This window comes from Zootoca vivipara, chromosome 17 (genome assembly GCF_963506605.1).
Source record: "Zootoca vivipara chromosome 17, rZooViv1.1, whole genome shotgun sequence".
NCBI classification, from domain to species: Eukaryota; Metazoa; Chordata; class Lepidosauria; order Squamata; family Lacertidae; genus Zootoca; species Zootoca vivipara.
This window is the reverse complement of record NC_083292.1, coordinates 15,622,933-15,649,832: the sequence shown is the minus strand read 5'-3', so window position 1 is coordinate 15,649,832 and position 26,900 is coordinate 15,622,933. Positions and strand designations below refer to the sequence as shown.

At 44.2% G+C, this 26,900-nt stretch overlaps 2 protein-coding genes across 3 annotated transcripts in view; one reads left to right on the top strand and one right to left on the bottom strand.

The window, feature by feature from the left end:
- Positions 1 to 25,951, top strand: part of GNAZ (G protein subunit alpha z) — a 39,158-nt gene extending 13,207 nt beyond the window's left edge. For both annotated transcript variants that reach the window (XM_035098244.2, XM_035098245.2), the window contains exons 2-3: positions 7,984 to 9,289; positions 24,998 to 25,951. In XM_035098244.2, coding sequence (XP_034954135.1) covers positions 8,567 to 9,289; positions 24,998 to 25,342 — 1,068 coding nt within the window. In that variant the 5' untranslated portion in view covers positions 7,984 to 8,566 and the 3' untranslated portion in view covers positions 25,343 to 25,951. The remainder of the gene's footprint in view (positions 1 to 7,983; positions 9,290 to 24,997) is intronic.
- The window catches only part of RSPH14 (radial spoke head 14 homolog), a 60,011-nt gene that overhangs the window by 24,878 nt on the left and 8,233 nt on the right, over positions 1 to 26,900 (bottom strand). The window lies entirely within an intron of this gene.

The following is a 26,900-nucleotide window of genomic DNA, read 5'->3' as shown; positions in this document are numbered from 1 at the left end:
GACAATGATGTAGAGCAGCCTTCATCAAACTGCTGTTCCAGATGTTCCGGACTAAATACTCATCAGCATATACTGGTCGGGGCTGATGGGAGTTGTAGTCAAAATATCTGGAAGGTACCAGATTGATGAAGAAGGCTGCTGTACAGGATGCTTAATCAGCCTGCACTCCTTTCCCTCCATGTTTAATAAAGCATGATTAATAAAACCCCAGTTTATTTCACAACCATTCATGGTTGGCCCCTAAACCTTTAAGTAACTAATTCACTGTTGTCGCCTGGGAACCCTCTGCTGGAGCATATACATTCAACCATCTCATATGGCCCTCGAGCTTATTTACAGTGGCCGTCTGTTGTATTCATACTCCCGTTTTTAGTGTACGGAAGTGCCATTTGGAAAGGCAAGAGATGGCAGTGGGCGAGGTGGATTTGAGAGGCTTCGAATAGAACAATCTGGCACCTTTAAAGGTGGGGGAACTAGAACATGTGGTGGGCTGGTGCGACAGCCAAGGAATTGAGTGAAAGAGAGAGAGAGAGAGAGAGAGAGAGAGAGAGAGAGAGAGAGAGAGAGAGAGAGCACTTAAAAACCAGCAGCCAGGCAGAAAATCTGATAATTGTGAAGACAATGTTGTATGGATGTTTCCCCTGGAAGGCTTGTGGCAAGGACGCTGCTTCTTGTGCTCTCGATTCACATCAAGAGGTGCACATTGGGACCAACTTACAATGGGAGTCAAATACAAATGAGCTCAGAATATCCAGTGGACATGCTTCAAGAAATAACTTCTAAGAATGGGGCCAGAATAGAATATGTCCCACTGCTACTAATAATAGGTCTAGCAATCGAAGATAGTTCAGGAACTGCATTTAGGGAACCTTGAGATGCCATGTTCTTTAACCCAGCTTCCAAGGTTGTTTAGGAGTTCCAAATACATCATAAGGCATGGGCAGATAACTAATAACAGATGTACCATGAAAGTCCTATCCATAAGGTTTCCAGTGGTATGTGAGTGTGTGGCTTGTACATACCCCATCCTGTCTTTCCAGTTGTGTGTAAGATGGAACATCTCAAAAAAGCATGTGTATATATAGAAAGAGATGCACTGAACCTACGTAGCCAAATCAAAGCCCATGCTTAGCCTTGACTGCTTATTTACTTAGCTTCTGCCCCTCCTTTCGATCTCCAAGGCAGCTTACATAAAACAATAAAATGCAATTAAGTTGAGGCTGCTTCTGTCACCTCAGCCATAGCATTGCTCTGGGGTGGCTGTTCGCCACTCCCCAACCCCATTTGTCATTCAGCCATTCTGCCTTTTTCTACCCCTTTCCATCTGATCTACCAGTTTCCTGGATAATAATAATAATAATATTTATTTATTTATTTATACCCCACCCTCCCCAGTGAGAACCGGGCTCAGGGCGGCTGACATCAATAAAATTACAATAAAACGAAAAGGAAAAAAAACAATTGATTAAAATGTGGATTGAATATATATATATATATATATATATATATATATATATATATATATATATATATATTGCACTTCCTTCTCCCATCTCCCACAACTGCAGGTGTTCTATCACTCAGGCTAAGAGAGGAACTGGGACACCGAGCGAAACAAAAATGAGCAAGAGTGGCAAGATTTCTCCCTCTGTGTTGCTTTCCCCTCTGCTGCATATTGTTTCCCCTGTGCCACTTTTCCATCTCTGGGAGAAAAAAAGCATGTGTAGACCCATTTCTCCCACCCAAAGGGTGAGGAAGCTTCTTTGGAGAATATCATTTTGAAGCCCACACCTTAAATAAATGATAGCTCAAGAGGGTATGGAGCTTTTCCTGGGACTTGTTATTCAAGAGCAGAATGGAACCCACTTTTTCTTTTTTTGGCTGTATTTCTAGTTATCACATTACTTGCTGCCCAGGAAATTCGCAGTAATGTACTACGGAAGCACTGAGAATTAATGCATTTGCAGAGTTGGATAGGTTGCAAAGTGAGCAGGCTTTTGGCTGGAGCACAGAGGATGCCTCTGAAAATGGCTTCCCTGATTAGAGTGAACCTTGCTCTGGCCATAACGTGCAGAGCTATTTTTTCTATAAGTGCGTCTGGCTTTTGAGATAATGTGTGAATAATATCAGTTTTATCAGCACAGCAATGTTCTGTACTCCTTTAAAACCATCCCAATAAGAGCAATTGGTGTGCCTTATTCTTGTTAAAGAGCTGAAGCATGGAGAGGTTTATTTAAGAGAGGAACGTTTAGGATGCTTCTGTCCTTCATGGCTGTTATAGGTGCATTTGAAAACATGCAGGCAGTGTCTTCAAAAGGCTCCAGGGGGTGGCAGGTATCATCATACTTTGCTCCTGATTTGCATAATTTCTTTTGAGTACAGAATCTCAGATGGATTCACTTGATGTAGAATTTGGGCTTCATCTCTGTGCAGACTCTTCTGTGCTTATCCTCGAGTTTAGTCATGACGACCAAAGGAGGACCTAGGGGAGTGTGACTGGTGCGGTCGCACTGGGTGGGGAGCTGCAACTATGACACCCAATGGAAGGTGGGGGCGGGGCGGACCTGATTTTGGCACTGCACAGGGCACCACTGAGGTTTGAGGTGCCAAGTGAAGTGGTGCATTGATGCCAATTTGCTTTGCAAAGATAACTTATATTCCACTTATAATCCATATTTGGAGATTTTTAAAGCGGTACATGCTTTACAGTTGTTTGCTTCCTCGAGTTCTTTTTCACCTTCGTAGGAGTCCCATTTTGAATTGTTTGTGCTCTACAATGCAAGCCTGGCTCCCATGTGTGGCCTTGAGGGCACTTCATGCAGTTCCCTCCCCACAGGTGGACAGACAGCTGTGAGCCTTTTCAGAACTTCCAGAGAGAGAGAGAGAGAGAGAGAGAGAGAACACACCCCACATAGGGCATTCTGAGAGTCTGGGAGAAAAGTCTGAAGGGAGTGAATTGGTGAATAAGCCTGTGAATGGGAGCTGGTTTTGTTGTGTTTCTTTGCTCTTTTCCCCTTTTCTTTTGTGTACTTGAAAACTTCAAATTCGCTGCGGGTTTCTAGTCATAACTCATGCCTGCCTTAAAATGTTTTGCTGTCCTTGCTGCACCCACCAGGGAGATGGTGGCCTTTTCAGGAGGGGCACTCTGGTTATTATTATTAATAATAATATTTTTTTTTAATTATTTGTACCCCACCTATCTGACTGGGTTGCCCCAGCCACTTTGGGCAGCTTCCTACATATATAGAAACATAATAAAACATTGCACATCTAAAGGCTTCTCTATACAGGGCTGCCTTCAGATGTCTTTTAAAGGTTATATCATTACTCATCTTGACATCTGATGGGAGGGAGTTCCACAGGGCGGGCGCCACTACTGAGAAAGCCCTCTGCCTGGTTGCCTGTAGCTTCACTTCTCGCTGTGAGGGAACCGCCAAAGGCCCTCAGAGCTGGACCTCAGTGTCTAGGCTGAACAATGGAGGTGGAGACACTCCTTGAGATATACAGGTATACAGGGTCAAGGCCGTTTAGGTTAAGAAACAGTTCTTCCAAGAAAGGCTTACGTGGCACCAGTTCCAGTGGCACCTTTCTCTTCACCCAGGCCTTTTTGTTAACTTACATAGTTTTAAAATCTGTGTTTTGACTTTCAGGCTTTAGTGACACCACACACGCACACTCCAGCTTTAGCTGTATCTATGTTGCTTTTGATTTTATGGCTTCCATATATTATTTTGCTTATTTTATTTTTTACTGATTTAATGTAAGTTTCCTACAGAACTTTATTTAACTTCTGTCTTATTTTATTTATTTTAACTTTGTGTTATGGTGTGGCATGCTAATGCAAATAAATAAAGTAACTAATAGTTTATCATCAAGCTATTTGTTATAGCCATGTTTGGACTTACGTGGAATATATGATATAAATTCCTTAAGTAAGAGGCACTTCGTCTTAAGTCAATTTATGCCCCACCTTTCCATCAGAAGATGTCCAAGGCAGCTAACAGAACAAACATTAAAAACCAGTATCAATATCAAAACAGGGTTAAAGGGCACGGCATCAACAAAATAAGCAGGAGTCAAACAGATGGCAGATAAAATAAATCTGCCAAGTTTTAAACCGCCTGCAGGAACGGATGTCTTCAAAAGGGTCATGTATACCAACCCACTCAATGCCAATGAACTGCTACCAGTCTGCGGTGTGTATAACAGCTCTAGAGCAGATTCTGTACAATTTATCTATGGGATTGAAAGGATTAAGCTCCTAATTGGTGCTGTTGACAGATCAGCTTCTACAGATTAAAGGCAGCGCTCTGATCTAATCCAGTTATCTGGACTCTGTGGCTGCCTGGACCTCACTGCCTCATCTGCAGCTTCCAAAAGAAGAGGAAGAGGAAGAATGTATCGAGGACTAGAGGAACAGGAGTCTGTGGGGAGAGAAAGGGAAGCACCGTGTTTGTGGAAGGAAATGCTGGAGGGTGGCTATGGCACTTGGACCAATCAGCTAATCAGCTGGCAGCAACTGTTGCCCATGCAGAAAGTGCAACGTAAATTGGAAGATCATTTTGTAATTAAGATCGGTTGGGGGGACCGGACTGCTCCAAGTACCTTCACAGAGGTGTCAGTAGTGTTATCCCTGTGTTATCAGAAGAGCCTGCTGGCTTAGGCCAATGGCTCATCCAGTCCAGTACGCTCTCCTCTCCTGTGGTTTCCAGCAACTAGTATTCGGAAGCATTGCTGCCTCTGACTGTGGAGGCAGAGCACAGTCATTGTGGGTTATAGAAGGGTTGAGCATAAGGAGGGCTGGGTTCTGTTGGTAGACCTCTGTGCAATTTGCAGTAAATTGTATAGACTGTCTGGCTCTTTAATGATAGCAACAGCATAGCTGCTTTTCCCACCTGAATTAAGCTGCTGAAATGAAGAAAGCTGACCAGGAGCAGACTTTTGTGTGAAAGCAGTGTGCGCTCTAGCTCTGCTACTGGAAACAACCCCCCTGGTTCAGAATGTGCTCAGAAGCCCCCCTGTTCTTTAATTTTTAAAATCTCTCTCATGCACCTGGCACTGGTTGGTAGAACTTAGGGCTTTAGTAAAACGCACACACACACACACACACACACACACACACACACACACACACGTGTCAATCTGACACACCTGGAGTCTGCCAACCCCGTTTCATAGCATTCCTTCCTCCAGGGATGATGCCTGCAGATGCCTAACCAAATTAGAGTTCAGGAAGAATGTAAGAAGAGTCCTTCTGCAAGAGGAAGGAAAAGACGCATTTCAGTTTCCTGTTTCTGATGCTGGAGGGCAAGATTTTTTTTTGGCGTATGGTGAAAACAAATGCTGGAATGGATGAGCCTTTGGTCTTATTGTCCGAAGAGCTGATATTTGGTTCGTTTTTAACTGTAACTGAGCTAAGTATTCAAGGAACCTAAAATCTATCCCCCCTCTGAAGCTTTTAATATTTATTTTTGCAGTTGCTTGCTGCAAGTTTTAGAACAAAAATGGCATTGACAGTTGCTTTTCAGTTCTTAAATTGCAAATTTTAAAGTCTGGTTAACTGCTTTGGACTACATAAGAAAAAAAATTACAGTAAGCCTTTTTGACCTGATGGACCAGAACATTGTCTCCCCCCATTTCGCAGGCAATTCAGCTGCCAATTGAACGGGTAGTCCTGTCAAAATTAAGCTGTGGTGTGGAGGGAAGGTTCTGTGTTGGGAATGTGCTGGCAAATCGGCACCGAGCAGGATTGAACTCTTTGCTCACCAGCTGATAAGTGAAGGCTTCAATCCTGCTCTCCACAGGGGTCTGCTTTGCCAGAGCATTCCCTACAGGGAACGTGCTGGTGAGGTGGTACCCAGCAGGATTGAACCCTGCCCATCAGCTGATGTACCCAGTGATGTCAATTGACTGACAGGTGGCCGTGGTTACAGTGGAAATGGCCTCACAGGTCAAATTGGACCACTGGCAGATGAAGATTGACCCATGGGCTGGAGATTCCACCCTCCCCTTTATAAAGACAGAAAATAATAATGTCAAGAAGTCATAATATGACAGAAGCAACAAAGCGTTCGGGACATTGATTAAAATGTTCAAATCAGATCATTTTTTTATGTATGCCATTTAATCAGCAAAGTTTCTAAGCAGCATACAATAAAATTATGTCTGTTCTGGGAGTTGCAGTCCAAAATATGTGGAGGACACTAGGTTAGAGAAGGCTGTAAAGGAATCCTGGCTTTTTTGCTCAATTTAGAAAGTTGAGTCAGACTGGATGTGTTCTACTGGTTCCTGCTGGGGTTCTGACAGGGAGGGACAGCTTAACTTACTGTAGGCCAGGCATCCCCAAGCTGCGGCCCTCCAGATGTTTTGGCCTACAACTCCCATGATCCCTAGCTAACAGGATCAGTCGTCAGGGAAGATGGGAATTGTAGTCCAAAACATCTGGAGGGTCGAAGTTTGGGGATGCCTGCTGTAGGCTGAAGTGTGTTGGGAGAAATCAGCAGGAAATGTCATAATATATGGGAAGACATGAGGAAATAGCACAGCACTTCAGATACAAAACAGGTATGCACATACTAATTTTGAGATCATTGGAGTGGCTGATTACTGAATTGCTGAAGGGCAAATCTGTCAATTTAAGTTTCTCATTTTTCTCAACTTTAAATTCAGTTCTCTACATTTCCACATCATTTTACAAAGGTCCTCACTGAAATTTATCAGAGTTTTAGTGTGAATTTCTCCTAAGAGACACATTTTTGTATGGAATTTTGCCTAATAGACATATGTTTGCAAAGCAGTTTCCCAAATATAATGCATTACTGTATGCTATTTTCACATACATTTGCATTTTTGTGCACACTTTAACCCAGCAGGTGCATTTTTGTGCACACATTACTTGGCTGGAGAACTGCACTACAAAATTCGCAGAAGTGTGAATTTTGAAGGTTTCCTGTGTTGCAGTCCTTATATTGTTTTGGAAAGTTCCAGTTAAGTGGGCTTCCCTTTAAATGTGGACTGAATCAAATTTCTGTCCCATCCCTAATCAAGAGTAGGGGAAGAAAGCTTAAGGGAAACAAGGGTGGGTGAGGCAAGAAGAACAAGGGGCAAATGTCAACAAAGGCCATCATACATGCTAAGGCTTCCCTCTTGTTTGAGCTGAGGAGTGAGGAACTATTTGGGTATTTGATGAGCCCACAAAGACCCTCTAAAACAGCCTCCTTCCCTCCTGGGCTGATGTGAGTTGCAGTCCACAACATCTGTAGGGCATGACGTTTGGGAAGACTGCTCTAAAGGCAACAGAGTTTCTGCACTCATAGAAGCATAGAGTTGGAAGGCACCCCAAGGGTCATCTGGTCCAATCCAAGAATCGCAGTTAAAGAATCCCTGGCAGATGGCCATTCAAACTCTGTTTAAAAATCCCCCATGAAGGAGAGCCCATTACTTCAGATAAACTCATCTGGAAAGCTTTGTTTTAAGATCTTGATTTAAAAATTCACTCCATGAATTGCAAAACAAAAATTTGATGCCAAAAGAGAGAGAGTAAGGAAAGCAATGGGGGTGTGTGTGGGGTGTGTGTGTGGGTACCTGCACATGTGCATTCAATGGACTCTGAGGCAACAGGGAAGGAAATGGTGCAGCTATCTCCCTCTCCCTCTTATTTCCTTCTTTTTGGGAAAAACCAGTCAGGACAGGGCTGTGCAGGAAGAGGAGGGTTGTCTTCTTCAAGAGAAGAGCTCGTAAAAAGCTCATGTGGGTTTGGGTAATAAAAACATCAGGGTGGAATGACAAAGGGATTAGGTTTGCTTTTGTGCCAAGCACACAATCTCCAGGGCTCCTCAGCCTTCAGCTAGCCGTGATTTTGCTCCATTCCAAGATTTCCTGCTTTCTATTTGGGTTGCTTGCTTGGGGGAGGATAAGATGTTCAAGTTCCCCGGTTAAAGAAGTTCATTTAATGTTTCCCCCTCTGTCCCACTGTCTTAACAGGGGGAGACTGTGGCTTCATGTACCCAAACTTGACCAGCATAAAGAATCACGTCTGAAAGGGAAGCCGAATAAATGCAGCACAAGACTGGACAGGAGTTTTCACTGCACCTGATGGCATTGCTACAGCAACTGGAAACTACGAGTGAAACTTAGAAGTGCAGCAGAAGCCAGGGCACCTCCTCCTTGCCTTTGTGCAGGAGAGCTATGCAGGAGAGCAAAGGGGGACACTGGGCAGATTTTGACCACTCTGTGGGCAATGAAAGCTTCATACGAGGAACGTGCAAATGCTTCCTCAGAAAATGGGAGTGCTAATGAGCTCTGCTGAAGCTACTGTTTGTTTGTGGTTGTCTGTTATGACTTTGCAACCTTCCTGGGACTGAAGTACTTGGTCCTGGTCTATTGGAGGGCATCACAAATTGGACAGTACTCTCACCCTGCTCCCAGAAGATACACCTGATAAAAAGAATCGCTGCAGTTATTTCTGGGAAGCAGAGAGAGAGAGAGAGAGAGAGAGAGAGAGAGAGAGAGAGAGAGAGAGAGAGAGAGTCTACAGCTATCCCCTTCTGCTAGTCTCTGCTGTACCATGGGATGTAGGCAAAGCTCTGAGGAGAAAGAGGCAGCGCGGCGGTCCCGGAGAATTGACCGCCACCTGCGCTCTGAGAGTCAGCGGCAGCGGCGCGAGATCAAGCTTTTACTCCTTGGCACCAGCAACTCTGGCAAAAGCACCATTGTCAAGCAGATGAAAATTATCCACAGCGGTGGCTTCAACTTGGAGGCCTGCAAGGAGTACAAGCCTTTGATTATCTATAACGCCATCGACTCCCTCACTCGCATCATCCGCGCCCTGGCGACTCTGAAAATCGAGTTCCACAATCCCGACCGCGCCTACGATGCGGTGCAGCTTTTTGCTCTGACGGGCCCTGCGGAAAGCAAAGGGGAGATCACGCCTGAGCTGCTTGGGGTGATGAAGAGGCTCTGGGCTGACCCTGGGGTACAGGAGTGTTTCTGTCGCTCCAACGAGTACCATCTAGAGGATAATGCTGCCTACTACTTGAATGACCTAGAAAGGATTGCTGCATTAGATTACATCCCAACAGTTGAAGACATTCTGCGCTCTCGGGACATGACCACAGGGATTGTGGAAAATAAGTTTACTTTCAAAGAGCTGACTTTTAAAATGGTGGACGTTGGCGGGCAGAGGTCGGAGCGCAAAAAATGGATCCACTGTTTTGAGGGAGTTACAGCAATAATTTTCTGTGTGGAGCTGAGTGGATATGACTTGAAGCTGTATGAAGATAACCAAACGGTAAGTCCAAATGTAGCTTTCGTGCCCCCCATTTCCCCCCCCATCTTCCTTGTTTCATTATGTGTATTTTGATACTGCTTGTGGGTTCCAGGCATGATGCTCAGTTTCTTTTCTGAGTGCTCAAGGAGAAGGTATCCTGGAAACAGCTGCTGAGCATTATAACTGCCTTTATATTTCCTATAAGCCTTTCATATGTGACCAAAACAGAATGGTTTTTATCATAATGGAAAAGGGTAGGGCTTACTAATGCACTCTGTCTGAAGTTTCATTGCTGCTCTATCCTCAAAGCTCAGAAGATATGATGACCCAGTCGTTGGGACCATGTGACTCTTTTTGTAAAGAGACATCATTGTCTTGGCAGCCACTTTTAGGTTGGATGTTGTGTTCCTCTTGCAGGTACTGTTGCTGTGTACAGAAAACTCTGGGTAAAGTATTCTGAAGGGATGTACATGACACAGTTAAAAAAGGAGTTCCAGAAAGCCTTTGAAGCTTCAAAATTAAGTTGAATTAACCTTTTTGTGCTGTTTAAAATGGCACCCGCTGCTCTGAGACCTGCTATCTGAGTGGGTTTTCACAGAGAATTTTATGATGTTCACTAAACAGCTTCTGTCCATATCATAAAAAACCGACTCCCTTTGCAGTCTCTTTGTGGTGCTAATACTGGCCTCCAGTTTGCTTGAACAAACAGATACAGTAACTATGGAAATGACTGCATATGCAGAAGTGTGTGTGGATTATTGCATTCATCCTCCTTGACTTGACCTTTGTTGCCAGTTTTGTTTTTGCTTTCCAGTGTCTTTCCTCAATATATAATTAAACTAAGATGGTAACATGCATAATTGTAGATGCTTCATTTGCAGAAGGTTCTCTGTATGGAATTCCTGGTATCCAATCAATGGCTTTGTTATGAAATGTTCTCCATGCAGAAAAATAGCACTCATGGTCACTGCTGATAATGTGTGCGCTCAGCAAATGAAAATTCCATATTTATGTCTGGCTTTGATGGAGAATCTCAGGGCTTATCCTGCAAGCCATTTTGCAGATCCCCAATCTCAGTGTCACAGTTGAAGTCATAATTGTGCCTCCATGTTGATGTTGTTGAAGATTTGCAGAGTTTGGGGGGGGGGGTTGTGGGTAGGAACGTAAGAACAGCCTGCTGGATCAGGTCAAAGGCCCATCTAATCTAGCACTCTGTTCTTACAGTAGCCAACCAGATGCCCCGGTGGGAAGCCCACAAGCTTGCCCCACTTGCAATTCTCAGCAACTGAGTATATAGCCTCTGAGAATAGAGGTAGAACAAATGTCAGAGAAAATGTCTCAGGAGCCTTGCACACTCTTCCTTGCCTTCCCCTATTCATCTAAAGCACTTCAGAAAGCTTGGGAGATCTTTCCAAACCTCTGATAATGTCACCCCCTCTGGGAAATAAAAGAAGGGCTCAGTATTCCTGGCAATATTCTTCTGAAACAGATAATTCAGTTTGGTGTCCATAGGAACTGAGGAAAACCTACAGGCCTATGAATTTTGAAACAAAGCGCTTTTTTATATAATTGGGGAGGGGGAAAATGCACCCTTTTCTGTAGGATGCAATTAAATAGTAATCTCAGGCTCTATTTATAATTGATGTGCAATTATGGAGAATGACAAGCAGTTCGAGTCGGGGGTAAGAGCTGCTTCATTGAGAGATCCTTCTGTTCTAACAAATGGTGGGAGAGAGTGAAGCATCATTTCAAATGCTGTTATAATGGTTAATGTGGTTTAGGCAGGGAAGAGATCAGGCAACAATCTTGCCTGGGTTGTTTGCAGAGTTGCAAAGCAGTCCTTAAAAGTCCTGCATACCTTGATGCCAGTCTGGGATTGTAGATGTAGAGGTCAATGCAACTTTTTCAGATCAAGGTTAAAATTTGCCACTAGAAGCTGAGCCATCCTGGCTTGATTCAACATTCGTCCCTTGGCCTGGTGGCCTCCTGATGTTTATTTCTTGTTTCCTTTTACACTGCTTTAATTTTATTCATTTTTGGATTGGGCTATGTCTATTTTCATTCTAGGAGCTTCGGATGAAATGTAGATTGTAAATGCTTTCCCTAAATAAAATAAATATGTTCACAACTCCCATCAGCCCCAGCCAGTAAGATTGACCTAGAACATTTAGATAATCAGACATGTTTGCCAAGGAAGGCTATTGAAATGAGTCTACAGAAAGAAAACTGTTAATTCAGGAGTACCAGGAAATGTAACTAAGTTGGCTCTTGAACAGCGAGGCTTCTGCTCTTGTTCTCATTTCAGTTCTCTCACTGCATGCCTTCTAACAATCTTTAACTTGGGGGGGGGAAGCCTTCTATAAATTTAAATAATTACATAATTACAGTCCTCTCATCAGAATGTACTCCAAGAAATTGTCCTCCCCTTGCAGCATGTTTTATCCAAAGCAACACCCAAACCCTGGACTTGATTGAATCATACAAGTACGATAACTTGCCAACATTCATTGTGATGGCCCTTCCCCAACCTGGTGCCCTCCTCATGTTTTGGACTACAACTCTCCTCTCATCATCCACAGCATCATAAAGCCATGCCGCCTAGGTCTGATGGGAATTGTACCCCAAAACATCTGGTGGGCACCAGATTGGGGAAGGCTGCTGTATGTTGCTTAGATTCAGGCTCAGTCTGGTAGATAAGATTTTGTTTTGTTTCGTTTTTTGAGAAGAGGCCTGCCAGTTGTGTTCTCTTCATCTCTAAGGGAAACTTTGGGGAGCCAAAGTCTCAGTCCCTCAAAAGCAGCTGTAATCATCCAGGATGGAGAAGAATCCAAGTTACTTGCACAAGGGGCGGTATTGTTTCTGTTTGTTACTATGTTATATATTTTTGTGTTTTTATATTGTACACCTCCCTATGGTCCTCTGATGAAGGGTATTATTAATACAGAGGTACCTCAGTTTTTGAACGTCTCCATTGACGAACATTTTGATTTATAAACTCCGTAAACCCAGAAGTAAGGGACCCAGGTGGCGCTGTGGGCTAAACCACTGAGCCTAGGGCTTGCTGACCAGAAGGTCGGCGGTTCAAAACCCTGTGACGGGGTGAGCTCCCGTTGCTCGGTCCCAGCTCCTGCCAACCTAGCAGTTCGAAAGCACATCAAAATGCAAGTAGATAAATAGGAACCGCTACAGCGGGAAGGTAAACAGCGTTTCCATGTGCTGCTGTGGTTTGCCAGAAGCGGCTTTGTCATGCTGGCCACATGATCTGGAAGCTATACGCCGGCTCCCTCGGCCAATAATGCGAGATGAGCGCGCAACCCCAGAGTCAGTCACGACTGGACCTAATGGTCAGGGGTCCCTTTACCTTTACCTAAACCCAGAAGTAAATGCTTCGGTTTTTGAACACGCCTCAGAAGTCGAACATGCCACGCGGCTTCCGCTGAGTGCAAGATCCTGAGGCCTAGCTGTCGGCTGTTGTGTTTTCGGTTTTCGAACGTTTCAGAACTTGAACAGTCTTCTGGAACAGATTACGTTCAAAAACCAAGGTACCACTGTAGTAGTAGTAGTAGCACTCCACCCATCTGACTGGGTTGCTCAGCCATTCTGGGCAGCTTCCGACAAATATAAAAGCATAATAAAACATCAAACGTTAAAAACATTTCAGTCCCGTGATGGGGCCTCAATCCAGATTGGAAGAGATGCAAATGGTCCACCCTCCAGATTGGCCTGGAGTTGTTCAGCAACCAACCGCTCAAGCACCTTGCCCAGGAATGGAAGATTTGAGACTGGGTGATAATTGGCCATAATGGCCGGGTCCAAAGATTATTTTTTTTAAGAAGACGTTTAATAACTGCCTCTTTAAGGGGTTCAGGGAAGACTCCCTTACAGAGGGAAGCATTCACTATCCCACACAGCCCATTGCCCAACCTGCTTGGCTTGCTTTTATGAGCCAGGATGGGCAAGGGTCAAGGAGATAGGTGGTCGGTTTCGCTCATCCAAGCAGCCTGTCCACATCCTCGGAGGCAATAGGTTGAAAATGATCCCATACAACCTGACTAGACAGAGCTCTGGCACTCTCCCACCCCAGCTCTCCTACCATGGTGGAGTCTACCTCCTTCTGTATTGAAATGGAAGCAATCAATCAATGCCCCATTAGAACCAGGGGCCCCTGCCCCAAAATGTTCATAGCATACAGGGCATGAATATGACAGTGAGTGTGCAGGCATACTTGGCAACTACTGGGTGGATGTACAGGGCTGCCATGCTGGGTTTAACCAAATTTGATGGACCTGAATTAGTATTAGACATTACTGGTTTTTATTAGAAATGGTTCGCTGCTCTGCCTGCCACCATGCTCATTCTGCTGTTTTTTTTGCCGTTAGGGGAAATGTGCATGGCCTGCCTGGCCAATATCTGTTTCATTTGCTTAGATGAGCAATCCTTGCAGAGGGGCTGCTGTAAGCGTTTGAACTCCAAAAGCCCCTAACAGTTCCAGCAATCTTCTATTGTCACTGAGAATGGAAAACTTGAGATGTACGTGACCCAAAGTGTCAATGGTCATAAATGTATTGGGACAGTTCAGAGCCACTGCTTCCATCAGACACAATTTCCACTGTTGCTGTTATCCTTGGTTTTGAATCAAATCTATTTCTGTTTAAGCTTTTTTTCCTTTGCAATCAAGCCGTTTCCTGATTAGGGAGTGTTAAGTCTACAGTCCTAAAGGTTATTTTTATTGTAGCAAGGTGTAAATGCATTTAGATTGGTGATACTTCAGAGTAAACATGTTTTGATGAGACTGCAAGCCATCATGCTGAATTTAATATTTTCGTTTGGCAACTGTCTATAAAGTCATAAATATCTCCTGAGGGATGTGGTAGAAGATAGAAACTAGCAATCCTACAAAGTAATATGATTCTGCGATAGAAGAGGACCAGAGCACGGTTATGGTCCAGGTAATGAAACTATTGCATGTTCAATATTTAGTGGGTGTGCAAAGATATGTGCACATTAGACCAGGAGAAAGCTAGAATATAATCATTCCTGACAAAGGAATGCATAACCCCGGTCTTTTAAGCTGAAGAAAATCTGAGGAATATTATCAGGACAAAAATTTTACACAATTGCTCAGTGTGAAGGAGCCAAGAATAAATGGAGCATTGACCACTATGAAAAATAGTACAGGTTTTTTTGTGTGTCCTTTTTTAAAAAATGAAGATACTATTGGATGTCCAAAATGAGACTAAGAAAGTTCTGCTGTTTAATTCGGGAGGCCTAGGCTTAATTGGCACACACAAGGGGTTGTATAAAACACACACACACACACACACACACACACACACACACACACACACACAAACCAAGAGGTTGTATCAAGAATGACTATGGGCACTTTTTACCCTCTTTTCTGTGCTCCAGTGAGCACTCTTTGAGTGGTTGGGAGAACTCAGCCCTAAGCAGCGAGGGTACATGTCAACCTTCCCCAACCCAGTGCCCTCTAGATGTTTTAGACTACAAATGCCAACAGCACTAGTATCATGCAGCATTGTTTGACAGAGTGCTCTGTTCTGTGTATTGAGGAACATGTTTTGGACATGCAACATTCTGCTTATTTTGCTTGTAGGGTTTTGTGTTGTTGTTTTTTTTAAACTGATGAATCTGGCAATTTTCTAAGACAATATTTTATGAAGATTTGTTAACTTTGTCAGCAAAGGGTTTTGTGGAAGCATTGTGGCATAATCTGTCATGAACTACAGCCCACTTCATCAAATGCATAGTGTGATCCTCTTTGTGTTCACCTTTCACAGTAGCAATGGTTGGCGATAACAGAATCATCTTGGGATTGCTGTGTAAATTTTATGCATCTGTACTGAGACAGTAGAACAAGGTCTCTATTTAGACACAAGTGACTAGAACTGAAAATTTCCATAAATTGCCATCTCACCCTGGATGTTCCCCTTAAAAGCTGCTTAATTCCAGGATGGCCACATTAAGCTCAGTACAGTGGTACCTCGGTTTAAGAACAGTCCTGTTTAAGAACGATTCATTTTATGAACTCCGCAAAACCGGAAATAGTGTCCCGGTTTGAGAACTTTACCTCGGTCTAAGAACAGAATCAGAAGGGTGGAAGGCCTCATTAGGGAAAGCGCACCTCGGTTTAAGAATAGTTTTGGTTTAAGAACGGACGTCCGGAATGGATTAAGTTTGTAAACTGAGGTACCACTGTAACTGAGTGGCCCAGTAGGCTGAAAAGTTATCCTACTGATTCCTGAATGATTGCCGTTTCTGGTGTCAGATCTGTGTACAATTATTTAACCAGGCCAGTCCCTAAGCAAAGGAATAATTTTTTTAATTTGTCAATTTGGGTACAAATAAATAAGGCAGGCTTGCACAAGTTGTGACTCAGCAAGCCAAATGCTTGATAATCTGCTTTTCCTCCCCCCCCCCCACTTTTTCTTTTACTGCCTGCCAGGGGAGTTGTCAAGCAACCATCTGGCTGGCCGCAGGACACAGCCAGTGGGCTGCATTTGGCTGCATTTGGCTACCTCTTTTAAATGTAGGTGCCTGAAAAGACATCTGATGCTTGAGTCTGGCTTTGTTAGAAAATAAAATGTTTTAAGGCTTGCTTTTGGACGGTGAGTGGCCTTTTCTCATTGACAAATGCTGGTAAACTCTATTTGAGGATTTGGACTCACTCCGCATAGGACAGGTGGGATGTGCTGGAACCGCCTTGATTGGGGTGCTGCTCCTGTGCTCAAGGAATTTCAGCTTGCAATATTAAGCCAGAAGCTTCCTCTATTTCAGCAGCCCCAGTTCTTTTCCTCCCCTGTTTCCATAACAACGTGTCTGTAATGGAGCACATAAATGCATTCTGAGGTTTTCTGACAGCAGTGCCCTTCCATCGTTAGCTTGTAAATCCTAAATTCTCACAGCAGAACCTGGGGAGTCTGTAACACAGAAGGGGTTTCTTTAATGGTAACTGTCGGTCCAGCCCAGAGCTAGGCACTGGCATTCTCAAGGCCAGGCTCTGAGGGGAAGTGACTCGTACACAGCACTATCCAAATTTCATGTGCAGCAGCCCTAGCTGGAAAGGAAAGAAGGATGGCTCTTGTGCACTCATTCTTCCATCTCTACATTTTCCTTTGTGCCTCTGCACAATTTCTCTCTATTATTCACGTCAACAGAGTTAGCTTGAGGGGTGAACGGCTGACTCATGTGGACTTGGCTGCTTCCACGGTGAGACCCCTCTGATTCAGACAGGGGAAACAAGACACATGTTTCAGATGATGTTGGTCCTGTTCGGAGATTCATGTAAGTTTGAGTACAGTGTGTCAGATGATGTTTACATGCTTATTCTGCGTCAATATTATTTAGAGGACAAAAGCCATCGTAGGATGCTGAGATGTGTGTTTAATTGTAGAAAGTAAGTGATTTGGGAGCAAAGTGGGTGAGCAGTGGATCCCCAAACTTGCCAAGTAAGGGGGCATATGGCAGGTGCAGCTGGATGGGCACTTGCTAAGTGCTCTTTGCTATAGAGCTGTTAAACGTATGGATTATTTATGCCTTTCCCCCCTCCCTTGCATCTGGCCACTCTCCTTCATCAGGCAGTTGCAATGATTTCAATGATTTGTTTAGGTAACATATGGGTGCCTGTTCTGCTAAACCAGAGGTTTTCAACCTTTTTCAGTCCACGGCTCCCTTGACCAACTCCTCACACTGCCCCATAGAGGCCTGGGACTACAGCAAGGGTTGGTGGACTGGCTGGCTGGACTCCCTCGCCTGCTTGCTGGCTTACTCCAAGGCTACCTCAGCTCCTGGCAACCAGCACCTTCTGACCATCCCCAGAGACACCATTCACCTGCAGAGCTTGTAGCCAGGGCTATTGCAACAAACAGCTGTGCAAGCCTTTGGGAGGCAGAGATGCGATAGGGCATCAGAGGAGGGAGGGAAAGAAACAGGGACAGAGACCAGAGTTGCCTGTGGCACCCCTGACCACCATTCAAGGCACGCCAGGGTGCCATGGTACACTGGTTGAAAACCACTGTGCTAAACCATCACCTCCCCCTCTCCTCCTGAAGCTCCTGGATGGTGTGTCTTAATCTCTTTAGCAGATAGGAATGGCTCCATTCTCCAAATGCCTCACTAGGGCAAGGGTTGCCCAGTCTTCTAGGCCAGCCATGCTTCGCAGGCACAGCAGTGCAGAGCAGTGGGAGATCCCAAGAGCCCAACCGTTTTATTTTCTCCAGACTCCGCAAACAATTTATTTGAAATTTTCAAATGAAATTTATAAGTGCAAACAACTTATGTTAGAGTGGAATAATGGGTTTTCTTTGGTCCTGGGCAGTGGGGATCCATTCTCCTTACCCTGATCCTCAGATCCCTACCACCACAAAAAATGTGTGCTGAAAATTAAGATTTGTGCTTAGGAAGGCCCTGTTTAAAGACATCTTAACTGGAGTTAAGTTTTAAGGACAGGGCAATGTAATGTTACTTGACTTTCTGCCTTTTGCATTTTATTTTCGAAAGTGACAACATTATCATCTTGACATACTAGGGTGGGTGGGTGGGGGTTATACACATGTGCTTGAATGCATTGTTAAAAATAGCCATCCTTTAAAACACACACACACACACACACACACACACACACACACACAACTCCTCCAGTTTCCTTAAACACAGATTGAGACTTCCTGTATGATGCATATGCACACATACAAAAGTTGCCTTCTTCACAGAATCAAATCGAGTTGAGCAACATTACATTTCTTTCTCGACCAATGGTTCTGATTTTGTGCGAATAGCTTACCAACTTGAAATGGATTTGCAACATTTTGGCACTGATACTGTGCTTAATCCTCTTGGAATTGTAACTGGTTTAGAAGACGTCAGGAGGGGTCCCTGATTTCTGCCTCCACCCGTGCCTTGCTCTGGGGAGATGTTGTGCATGGGTCGGAATATTGCACCACCACAACTTGTAATATTGCTCTGTTTGGTGAAATCTCTTTCAGAGAAGACCACTGTTCCATGCAGTGGCATCCTCAATGTCTTGAACAATAATGTGAACACTATGTTACAATTTTCATAGAGAGAGAAGCCTCACAATTAAATGTGCAGTATACATTGTTTCAAAGCCTGTACTGTAGTCAAGGTGAATCCCTAGGAGATTGCTATGCTGACATAGCAGAGTCAGCAGCACACAGGTCTTGCTTTGAGCAGAGCAGCCCATAGACCCTCAATCTCAGATTCCCAGAGCAGGCATTACTCCTCCTGCTTCCCAGCATCCCTTGAGGGTCATTAGGACCAGAGCAGAGAGACACACCCTTTCCTGCTATCCAATGAACTATCAAGGGCAGTACAATTCACTCTTGCCAGAAGCCCAAACTGACCGCTTGCAGAGGGCTTTTGAAATCAGGGTTTGGCCTGTATGTAATTAGCCTAAGTGCTACAGGTTGTCCGCCCTGGTATAGTGCTGCCATTAAGGGTGCAACTAATTGTTACCAAACAAAAAACCTGGAGCTGCTAAAAGGAGAATAATTTCCATATATGGTTTTCCTTTCCCAGTGGCTTCCTGTGGGTTCTGGCACTCAGACACTGAGGGAAGATTTTGTGAAAAGGAGGAGGACTTGGCATGGTGGGGATGGCACTGTCTGCAGTACCCCTCTCTCTTTTCATTGGCTGATTCTGCACCCTGAGCCTACAAACATGCTTATTATGGTCCTGCAGCTAAGGAGGCCTCTTAAGGCCAAGCTGCCCTCATCTCCAGACTGCAGAGCAAGCATTACTGTGACATGGCTGCAAAATCAGGGCATAACAGACTTATTTTTTTATTTATTTTTTGTCCCACCTTCCTCCCAGTGCAGGACCCAAGCTGGCTCACAACATCGATTAGGACAGTTGCAGCTATAAAAACAGACCATCAATAAAAATATTTTTTTTAAAAAAAACAATTAAATAAGTAACCCTATTGAAAATTACTTAAAACCAATTTAAAGTGCAAACACACAAAGTGCAACACCCACCCTCAGAAGGACCTGTCACAACAGACAGTGGCCAGAGGCCTGCTAGAACAAGGAAGTCTTTGCCTGCCAGCAAAAGGAAAGCAGAGAGGGAGTCAGGCAAAGCTCCCATGGAAGGGCATTCTACAGTATGGTAGCAGACACCAAGAAGGCCTTCTCTCATATCCTCAGCAAATGTGCCTGTGAAGGTGGTGGGACTGAGAGTAGCATCTCCCCAGAAGATGTCAAAGCCTGGACAGGCTCATATAGGGGGTTTGGTCCTTCAGGCAGCCTGGACCCAAGCCATATAGGGCTTTGGAGGTGGAATAGGAAAACTCCTTCACCCCTGAAAAGCAGACTGGTCTCTGTGTTAGGGAATCATCCTGCCAGAAACAAGTAGAAAGTTTCTAGAAGGCTCCAGAGTTTTTCCTTTATATATGGGAGTGGCACTCTCGAGCTTAATTAGCATCAGCTGGAAGTGCAAATAAGAAGAAGACATCTATCCAAAGAGTATTGCCTGTAAAATCTGCTGAAGGACTGTTCCTGTAATTTACGACGTGTAGGAAATGAAAGACTTTTGTTTGATAGTGTACAGTTAATTGCTGTTTATGTTAACAGTCGAAAATATATTTGCTACTGTAATGCTTGTACCCGGTATGGGAATAAAATCTCTTGAACGAGACTTCACAGAGTTTGTGTGAGTCATCTTTAGAAAAACTTCGTCATTGTCCACTGCTTCTGCGCAAGAGAGAGAAAGATGATAAACTCTGCTAAACAGTTTTAAAGAGGTTTTACCTAACCACCAGTATCTGCGCAGTGAAAGTGTGTGGATGGTAATCTCTAATACTCTGCTGCCTTGTATGGATGGAGGCAAGAATGCAGGCTTCCACAATTAAAAGTAGAAGCAGCAGCCAGGAAATATATTTTCTTTTGGGAAGCTACATTATCAAATCTGCCATTAGTTCTCTGATGCAAATTAAAGAAGAAAAGGCAAGGCACCAATTTTATTTTTTAAACAAATTCAGAAAGAGCTTAATAGGGAAATATATCCCTATTAAATGCTTAAAGGATTATGTGGAGGTGAATGTGGGAGTGGGAGGGACTGCAAGAATAATAGTATACAGTGGAAAATAATTACCCACTCCATTTGCAGACAGTTTTTAATGGAGAAATATTAGGGGCTTAAGCTACAGTTTCCCCCCCCCCCAAGGCCGCCATCTTGGCAAAGTAGCCCTCACTATGATAAACTAGCTGGGTTTGGTGTGATTATGACCCTGCAGTGAATTGCCCCCTTTCTGTACCAGCACAGTCAGGAGGGGCAAAGGTAAAGGTAAAGGGACCCCTGACCATTAGGTCCAGTCGTGACCGACTCTGGGGTTGTGCGCTCATCTCGCATTATTGGCCGAGGGAGCCGGCGTATAGCTTCCAGGTCATGTGGCCAGCATGACAAAGCCGCTTCTGGCAAACCAGAGCAGCACGTGGAAACGCCGTTTACCTTCCCGCTGTAGCGGTACCTATTTATCTACTTGCATTTTGACGTGCTTTCGAACTGCTAGGTTGGCAGGAGCTGGGAACCAGCAACAGGAGCTCACCCCGCCACAGGGATTCGAACCGCCGACCTTCTGATCAGCAAGCCCTAGGCTCAGTGGTTTAACCACAGCGCCACCTGGGTCCCCAGGTGGTTTAACCAGTGAATTGCCCCCTTTTTGTACCAGCACAGTCAGGAGGAGAGCTGCAGGCAATGAGAAGGGTGCCTTTGGAGGCTGCCTGGCTAAGGCTGTGCTTGTACCCAGTCTGTCTGTGGGAGATGAGGTTGCCGTATCACATGCAAACAGGTTTGCTGCTTTGAGCTGCTCTTGGCTCCTGTCTTGCTGTGGAATAAAATAAGCACATAGGGTTGGCTGGTGGGGGGACGGGGACAGACGTACCTTTTCCTCAGCTGCATTTGTTGTGCTTCCTTAAAGATGGGGACCTTATGACATTGATCTGTGCTTCTATAACCTCCAAAATGGACTGCTGCATAGTAGTGTAGAGGAGGGTGCAGCGAGTGCAGAGGGTTGTCACTTAGAGTCTTCTAATGACTGGGGTGAAAGGTGTGAGCATGTCCATTCCAAATTGGCTTCTGGGCTTTAAGGCCCCTTCGGGCCCAGGACCCATACAAGCCTCAGGGACCTTGGAAATACTACACAAGAGGCAGCAGAACTCTTTAAGTCCTCACATCCTCTGCAGCGAGCCACTGTGAGAGGGAGGGAAGGAAACACCTCCAACCTACCTCCTTGCTTTCCGATGGGGAGGGCTTGGGATAGATGGTGGGGAGGAAAGCCAGGAGGCCTTTTCCAGCCTAGATTCTGATCCCAGAGGGACAAGGGTTGGTTATGGGGGCTTAGCAGCTCAACTTTGCTTTTGAACAGGCATTTAACAACTGCCAAAGCTTGTTTCTGAGGTCAGGCCCAGGAGAACTTTGCTGGCATCACTACAGCTTCTCTGCTTGCTGTAGCAACTGCTCCCTCTGTGGAGTACTAGGCACGAAAGCCTTGCCAGGTCTGTACCAGGAGCATCTACCTCACCCCATTTGTAAAGAGCATAAAGGGCTTCCTAAGAACCTGCAACTCTGAAACGATTCAAGTAACATTTGTGCTCCTGTCGGTGGGTCTCCCCTCTTTTGTATCGTTTCAGCTCACATATGCAGAAAACCTTTGAAGAATCCTCTGCCATTGGGGGATACTTGGTGTGGACACTTTGCGAGCCTTTGTGCCGAATGTTTTGTGTCTGTCTCTGTGCCTGCTTCAGTGCTACAGTACCTGACACACACACAAACACACACACAATCTTTCCCCGTGTTTCTGAATATATTTACACCTATAATATCACCATGCTTATTTGCTATTTCCATGGAAACCTGAGTAGGAACTTCAAGTGACTGCATTCAATTACAGTGGTTAGACAAAAGTGTGTTCCCTCGTCTATTGTCAGGCCATTTTCTGGCAGAGCTGATCCAAGCTAAGTGCTGATATAATGACTGATTGATTTTTATATGCATCACCTTATTTCACTAGTTCAGGGCTGGTTACCATCTGAAAAGATAACCATGTAAGACATACAAAGTGCAATGCTCAAGCTATTAACACTGTTCTGAAATAGTCAATATGCAAGCTTGCAGCTGGAGCCCTTCTGGCTGGCTGCTTCATCCCTCTCCCCTCCAAGTTCACAGCCGCCTTTGCAGATGGGGACTAACTTCCCCAAACCATTCTTTTCTCCTGCTTTGCCTTTGCTGATTTTACCTCATCTAATACTCTGTGAATCATCTTGATTTTCCCTCTGAGCTGAATTCCTTTTTCTGCTCCACACAGAGAAGATTTCAGGGGGGTGGGGGGAGCCTGGCTGCCAGAGAAACCCAGTGGTTGATGATGATGGAAAGTAGAGAAGCCCTGGACTGCTCTGTAATGCCAGAGATGTAAGATGAAGTCATTGTGCTCTCAGGGTGTAGGGGTGGAATGCGACACTGTGACAAAATCACAAAAGTGGGGGGAATAAGTATTACAACAGGGAACTTTGCTATTGTGGCTCAGAGTCCTTCAGTTTTGAAAAGAGGCAAGTGAGAGTGAGGCTTTATTCTGTCAAACCCTGGATTCCATTCAGAATCACAAATGCTGGTCATCTGGCTGGAATTTCCTCTCTTCCCTCCAGCATGATGCTGCTTCAGAGTCTGATTCAATCATAGAGCCACTAATGAAGAGCATCATTCACAAATGGCCTTAATCTGCAGGGGCATTTGCAGTGGAGAGGACATGACTCAAAGGGAGGGTGTTGTGTGTAAGGTAAGAGCTCTTGAATTAGTCCTAGGAGTAGTATGTGAAATTCTAAAGCATGAACAAGCATGACCTTGGATGCTTATCCATCTTATAATGATTTGCTTCCTTTATCTTGTGATTTCTCCAGAACCAAGGCTACTCTGCACATGGTTTGTTTCCTCTCTTGAAGGCCTTGACGTATGAACCAGGCCAGTGTTATTCCCTGCAGGATTTTCTGCAAATTTTCTCGGTTTGTTGTATTAAAGTTCTTGGAAGATACTGTTACAAGAATTTAGCCTTGTACAGTATAAGCATTTGACTTGTTCATAACATGAATGTTCTGCATTACTCAACTCTGAATATCTTTCCATATATTAAAAGCCTCCAAGGCACATTGATCTCTCTTTGTAACTGGCATCACCTTGGGTGCCTTGTGATCTGAGGTGCTCCCAAGAAAGACCCATCCAGATGGCAGGTTTTGGAAATAGAGCCATTGTTTGGATTGACAACAGCTTGTAGAATTTATGTACTTTCTCCCTCTAATGGCCTTGTAAATTGTCACTGGCTTGCTGTGTTGCTGTTATTATTATTATTGTTGTTGTTGTTGTTGTTGTTGTTGTTATTATATCAAGTAATACCTGGAAAGGGCTAAGGAAATCCAGGCTGCCCACACCCAGGCTTTTCTGGTTCAAAACAGCACTACTTGCAGATCTGCTTGTACATATATAAATTTTGAAAACTATTTCTTGTGGAATCCAGGCAAAGTTAAGTAACTTTAAATCCCATCAAGTATGTGCTTAATCCCCTCAATGAAATAAATGAGATTAGAAGTACCTAGCCTCTGCTGGATTGAGTCCAGTGGTCTTGGGCTCTACTTTCCACAAACAGCTTTTCTATTAGGAATTAGTGCCTGAATCTGCTAGTTTCCCTTTCCCGTTCCCAGCCCCCCTTCCTTCTGTAATGTCTATTAGGCTGTAAGTCCATGGTCTTAGCTTTGTACAGCACCTAGGATAATTTACGTGATTTCTAAACAATAAATACAAGTGGAAGGAGGGTTTTTGTTCTTTTGATCTGCTGTGCTTGGCAAGAGGAGTACAAGTTTCCTGCGGACACAAATGTAGAAGTGACCATCTGGCACCTGATGAAATGCTTGGCCTTGAACGGTCACAAATGCTGCTTGTGCGGTGGGCTCCCTCCTCTCTGGAAATGACGACTTCAAATATGTACTTTTGAAGCTTCATTTTTGAGTGGAGTTCAAAGTTATGTCTTCACTAAATAGGGAACAGGGTACCTTGGACAGCTCCATGCGAAATCATCCTAGCAGCATGATGGCTATTAAAAATGTATGTTGTTAAATGATGTCTTGGGCTTGCTTGACAGGTGATGAAGTTCTCTAAACAGAAAGCGTTTCTCCTCTTCAGGGAAGCAGCACATAAATTTGCCTATGTGGCACCGATGAGACTGAAGGAGAAGGGTTGTAACTCTGTGGCCAAGTGGATGGTTTGCATGCAGGAGGGAGGTTGTGGGAGTGTGGACATGAGTTTGGAAAACTGTTTTTCCATTTTACAACTGGCGCTGTGAAAGCCTTATGTGTTTGTTTGGTTCCTCTACCAGAACAAGAGAGAAAGAGATCTGCTGTTTCCAAGTTTAAATTAGCCAGTGTTTACAAAGCCTGGCACTCTCCTGGCATTTTGGACCTCAACTCCCATCAGCTCCAGACACCACAGCCATGTTGGGTGGAGCTGATGGAAGCTTTACTCCAACAATAGCAGTAGACTACTGAAGGCTGGTACAAGCTAACACTTCTTTAAAAGAAAATCCATCTTTGGGGCAGCTTGGGTGAGAAGCACCTTAAGACTTTATTCACTGAGAAGGCTATGGCTGTTGAGGTTCCTGTGTAATTTTGTGTGCGATTCTCTTGCTGATGCTTCTGTCCTTTCCCACAGAGTCGGATGGCTGAGAGCCTTCGCCTTTTTGACTCCATTTGCAACAACAACTGGTTTATCAACACCTCCCTCATCCTCTTCCTGAACAAGAAGGATCTGCTGGCCGAAAAAATTCGCCGCATCCCTCTGACAGTCTGCTTTCCGGAGTACAAAGGCCAAAACACTTACGAGGAGGCAGCTGTCTACATCCAGCGTCAGTTTGAGGACTTGAATCGCAACAAGGAGACCAAGGAGATATATTCACATTTCACTTGCGCCACTGACACCAGTAATATCCAGTTTGTGTTTGATGCGGTGACAGACGTCATCATTCAGAACAACCTCAAGTATATTGGTCTTTGCTGAGGATCTGTGCAGATGAATCTGGTTTCTTAAGGTGATGTGAAACAGGCAAGCCACAGCTGCTTGCCACAGTGGAAACAATGGCGCAGTGCTTGGAAGACCCAGTCATAGAAGGGAGAAATCTGATGTATGTTCACAGATCCCTTCAACTGCCCACACACCTTTTTGCAAAAACAATGTCTTGGAGTGTGCAAACCTCCCACCAAATGGCGATGTTCTGAACTGTATGGAAGTGTTTTCACTACTATCACATCATCCACTGGCTCATTCTGTCTGTTTCATTCCCACCCACCCCCCAACGAGATAGCAGAGCTTTCCATGTTCTATGTATAATGAGACAGATTGTTGTCCTTATTGTCCTAGAAACCATCATACTGTTGGAATGATGCAGAGCTGGTGAGTTGGGGAGAGGGCTGTGTTGCAACTCCCAACCCCCAAGAGGAAAGAGACCAGAGGCTAGAGAACAGGCATATCTGAGGAAAGGGTTCCTTTAACCTACAGTCTGGTACTTGACCTGTAGATCATGTACACATGGATCAAGCGTGCACAGGCACCTAACTTGCAGCAAGTACAAAGTACATACTAGATACACACATTGTCTTTGCATCATGGATAATCTATCTGTGGAAGGAACTGGTAGTGCAGAATCATCCCTGTGAGTCCCTGCCACCCTGACCAGTATAGCCCCTTCTGCTGTTCACAACTTCAACATGTGTGCAAAAAATAAGAAATGAATGGAAATGTTAAGTAATGACAAGGCCAAATTGTGGTCAGTGTTTCTTCTACCAGTGAGGAGTTTTATACATCAAAAGTCTTCTTTTACATCTTTTTTTGCCAAATCTTTGTGCTCTTTCACAAAAACTCTAAAAGTTGAATTAAGTGGTTGAGTGTTGTTGGTTTTTTTTAAAAATACAGATATATGAAGGTATACATTTTTTAAAAAAATTATTGTTTTGTGTCTGGATTTTGAGTGTGCCAACGGACAATCCTGTTCCATTGCTCCAAGGAAATTCTGACAAGTATGGCAACATTTGCAGCAGCCTTTCTAAACACAGGAGCCAATGAAACTGTGTACAATATAGCCTTTTAAGTCGTTTTGTTTTGTTTTGGGAGGGGGTGTTTATTTTTTAAAAATGTGCTGTAATTATTAGGTGAACAGATGAGTGATATGAACAATACTTAAATGTCTTGATATTTAAATTTACAAAACTTAGTGGAATTTAAGGAATGGAAGTGATGCATTCCTTGGCTCCCTTTCATCCTGTATGCCAATAATACTGGATGGCATATTACTCTAGCAAATTTACAGCTAAGTTTGAATGCCTGAGAAGCTGTGTGTGAATTTACTGGATAATCTCACATGGATCCTGGGGCCAGTGCCCAGGCAGTTCCTTCTTCTCCCCCTTGTCCCTTGCAAAAGACTTCTTACAGACTTCAGTGTAAGCTAAGTGTGTAAATATACATTCAAGAATCGTAAAGCACATAAATGCACACACATACACACACTTGCTGTTACACTTACACTCACATACACACATACACACATACACACATACACATA